The sequence below is a fragment of the Biomphalaria glabrata genome, chromosome 10 (genome assembly GCF_947242115.1).
Source record: "Biomphalaria glabrata chromosome 10, xgBioGlab47.1, whole genome shotgun sequence".
NCBI lineage: Eukaryota > Metazoa > Mollusca > Gastropoda > Planorbidae > Biomphalaria > Biomphalaria glabrata.
This window is the reverse complement of record NC_074720.1, coordinates 2,377,501-2,381,256: the sequence shown is the minus strand read 5'-3', so window position 1 is coordinate 2,381,256 and position 3,756 is coordinate 2,377,501. Positions and strand designations below refer to the sequence as shown.

The 3,756-nt window shown below is 35.1% G+C and overlaps 1 protein-coding gene across 3 annotated transcripts in view; it reads left to right on the top strand.

The window, feature by feature from the left end:
• The window catches only part of LOC106056728 (tumor protein p53-inducible protein 11-like), a 303,798-nt gene that overhangs the window by 153,383 nt on the left and 146,659 nt on the right, over positions 1-3,756 (top strand). The window contains exon 1 of one of the 3 annotated variants that reach the window (XM_013213558.2): positions 642-1,104. The exons of the other annotated variants lie outside the window; for them this stretch is intronic. Within the exon in view, the coding sequence (XP_013069012.1) occupies positions 1,064-1,104 (41 nt within the window). The 5' untranslated portion in view covers positions 642-1,063. Of the gene's footprint in view, positions 1-641; positions 1,105-3,756 lie in introns of those variants that run through there. 3 annotated transcript variants of the gene reach the window in all.

Sequence of the window (3,756 nt, the reverse complement as noted above, 5' to 3'; positions counted from 1 at the left end):
GAAGACATTAGTAACAGTATAAAACGATAATTTTGACATAATCTCACAAAAGAAAAATGTGTCCAATCACTCCGGCATCCTGGAGTCATCTTTCGTTCTTAAAAAAAGATTATGACAGAGGCGCTTATCTTGCATCACAATGAATGCTCCATTTCTTCATCACCTAGGAAACACACACACACACACACAAAACACACACACACCCTAACACCCCAGTTTCAGAAATGTATTAGGCATTAATAAATTCTCAAAGACGTGTTGAAATAATCAAATGAATGTTTTAGAGAAATTCTACTTTAAAAAAAGAAATAGCTTCACGAGCGTTGGTATTAACCTTGACATTGAACTGATCTTTTAGCATTCTCTTTCTACTGCCTAATTTAACCAAGACGCGTGTGGGTGTGTTTTGCGTTGTTCTGAATGTTATCTTCGCTTACATGCTTACATTTTGGTAAAGAGTGTGTGTGTCTGTGTGTGTGTGGGAAGAGGGGCACTCACGAAACGAAGATTATAAAGTTCAGAAAACATCGATCTATTGTTTGTCGAACTGATCTACTTTGTTCATTCAACAAAAAAAAAAAAAAGGTTTGAACTCTTCAAAGCTGAAAGGTTAAATGTTGCAAAGAGATTTTTTTTCTTTTTTTGTATTTACCAAATAGAAACCGTTCCTTAGGAGGATGCAATGAAATACTTAGGAACAAAGTCTTGTCAGACTTGTCTGAACTAAGCAGACTTCTGGTCTGGATTCAGTGATCATGTCAGTGTGAAAGTATTCCAGATGCAGACTTTTATTGCAAACAGGGGCGGAACACATTGATCTAGACGAAGGAGGGAGATCACTGCAATGCTTGCTACGTTTTCTGAATCAGTTCCAGTGAATGGATTGGTGTGTGTGTGTTCCTAATAAAGTCAGGATATTCTCGCTCTGTTCTCCGAGAACTGTATTTACTATCTATCAAGAGTCTGTATTTAGGAAGCTGTGTTTTAATGTGATTGCCTGTATTTGCTGCATTGAAGTCTAGACTGTTTTGGACTAGCACTCGAGGCCTAACTTTGAGATTAAATGTCAGAAATGGCAGAGACGTCTTTAACAAACAGTCAAAGGTAAGAAATCATTGTCTACATTTATATACAGTGAACTCTCGATAGTCCGGAAGATTGTCGGATTATCAAAATCATCGGATTACCAAAGGTTATCAGTAATTCATAGAATACAATGTCTATGTCAAGAAAATTCTAGATTAATTTATAATTTGTTTTCGAGGCTATAAAATATGAACAATATATACGAACTAGAGAAATGTATTTATTTAAGAACATAGAAAACAATGATTTCAGCTTTTAAATAATGTACTGAATCACAGTTTAAGAATATGTACATTCTAGGAATGTACGTTCTACTGTACACATTAATTACAGAAAGTACACCTTCATTTTTTACCTGTCCCTCAGTCTGTTAGACCGTTTCAGGCACCACACATGATCTGTCAACCGCGTTTAGTCCATTTCTCCATGTCTTTTAATGACATGCATGCCCATTTGTTCAAATGTTGCTTGCCAAGGATCATCATCTCAACTCCATCGCTAACATCCTCTTCTTTAGCTCCGCAGTTATCGTCCAAGTTTTACAAGCATATACAAAGGTGGCCCTGACCCTGAAGCCTAACAGTCAGATTTAAGTGCCGAGGACACATGTATTGAATACAGTTGTTTTTCCATTACGCTAATTATCTGTCACGTGACTTTTTTTCTTGAGCGTCCTACCTTATTAGCATGATTATTAGCTTATGTATACATCCGCTTCGCGTCGGATTACTGAGTGTGTCGGATTTCAAAGTGTCGGATTATCAAGATCCATCTGTATTTGATAATCATTTCCAGCCTATTTTTATTATAATATACAATTTTGAACATGATTTTTTTTATGTTAATAAATCTTGCTAAGAGTCTTTTTCAGAACACCCTCGTGGCTTGACAAATCCTCTAAAAGCAAATAAATATTTAATATTTTGAAAGGCTGCTCAATCCAATTATTGTGAACAAAGCATGAACTCTCTCCAAATATATTTTGCGTAGATAGGATTACTTTTAAAAATCATTATTTAAAAATGTGTCATAAAACATGTATCGTCTCTTTTGTTTCGTTTCTTTTTGGCATACATATAAATATAAGCTTGGTTTTGTTGTTCCAATTTTTTACAGATTGTATTTTATGTGTGTACAAACTGTCTGCTCTATGACCAACACACAGCTTTGTACACACTTCGTATCTCCCTATTATTCTATCAATAAGACGAAGCCTCCGAGAAGCCTTTTAATTTCCTACCAAGACCGAGTATTTTTGTGTCTTTCCAAGTCTTCTCTTTTGCGTCTTAGTTTGAAGGCTGTGATTTAGTTCTGGTTATAAACTACGTCACTCGGGTAGAGGTGATTAAGTCCTGACCTAATTTTGTCTTTTTCATTTTCTAGTCTTCCTGAGAAGCCATTTAATACACCAAGGATGTTACTCGCCCGACAGAGAAAGACAAATATCTGACAAATACACTGAAGACACATATCTAACAGATACAATGAAGACACATATCTAACAAATACACTGAAGACACATATCTGACAAATACACTGAAGACACATATCTGACAAATACAATGAAGACACATATCTAACAAATACACTGAAGACACATATCTGACAAATACAACTAATTTTTAATCCACTAATTTGAAAGACAGTAACTAGTCAATACTCAATGTGAATCAAGAAACTACTTTGATATTTGTTCTACAGAGAACTGTGTGTGGAACTGCATTGAGACAGTATGAAAAGAAAGAGTGCCGTTCCTAGACACAAATCTAACACAAAGTGTAATTAGTTGCTGCTCTGATCTTTATTCTCCAGTCTGTTCAGCATCTGTACCCCACACTTTTTTTTTTAATACAGTAGAACGATTCAGTCTCTCTCACACAAACACACATACTCTCTCTCTCTCTCTCTCTCTCTCTCTCTCTCTGACACACACATCCAATGGTTAAGCTTGTTACAAATTGTAGATACGGTAAAGGTGTAGAGTAAGACGACTGGAAATAACACTACTGAGACTTCCAATCAAAATGAAACTATTAAAGTGTCTTTCTCCTCTCCCTTTCCAACCCTTTTATATAATCCTTTTTCCTGGTCTTTGTTTTTTGTTTGTTTGTTTTAGACTTTTGTATACAAATATAGTATTTAAAGGGGGAAAAAATTACTAAATACAGTTAAAAGAAACACACGAAAATATCTCAGTACAGTCTTACCCAAACACTTTGGAGCAAGCTTTGTTTTCAATTTGTACGATCATTAAACTTAAGCGAGTTAACTTTATATAAGATGCATATTATGACGGGTTTTAAATCTCTCTCTTTCTCTCTCTCTCTCTCTCTCTCACACACACACACACACACACATACATACATACATACATACATACATACATACATACATACATACATACACACATACATACATACACACATACATACATACATAAATACATACTTACATAAATACATACACACACACACACATACATACTGTTGTAACTCTCTAAGGCAGGCACTCAACGAAAGACAGGTTGACAAGAGTAAATGATGTATTTATTTAGTATAACTAGTATAAGCATCAACAAATAGTAATAGTTACTAGTTAGACTTTGGACGTCTGCTACAAAGTCACAGGGAGTAATATGTCTTAAGTTCTAAGAGTCCTACTTCATACCAG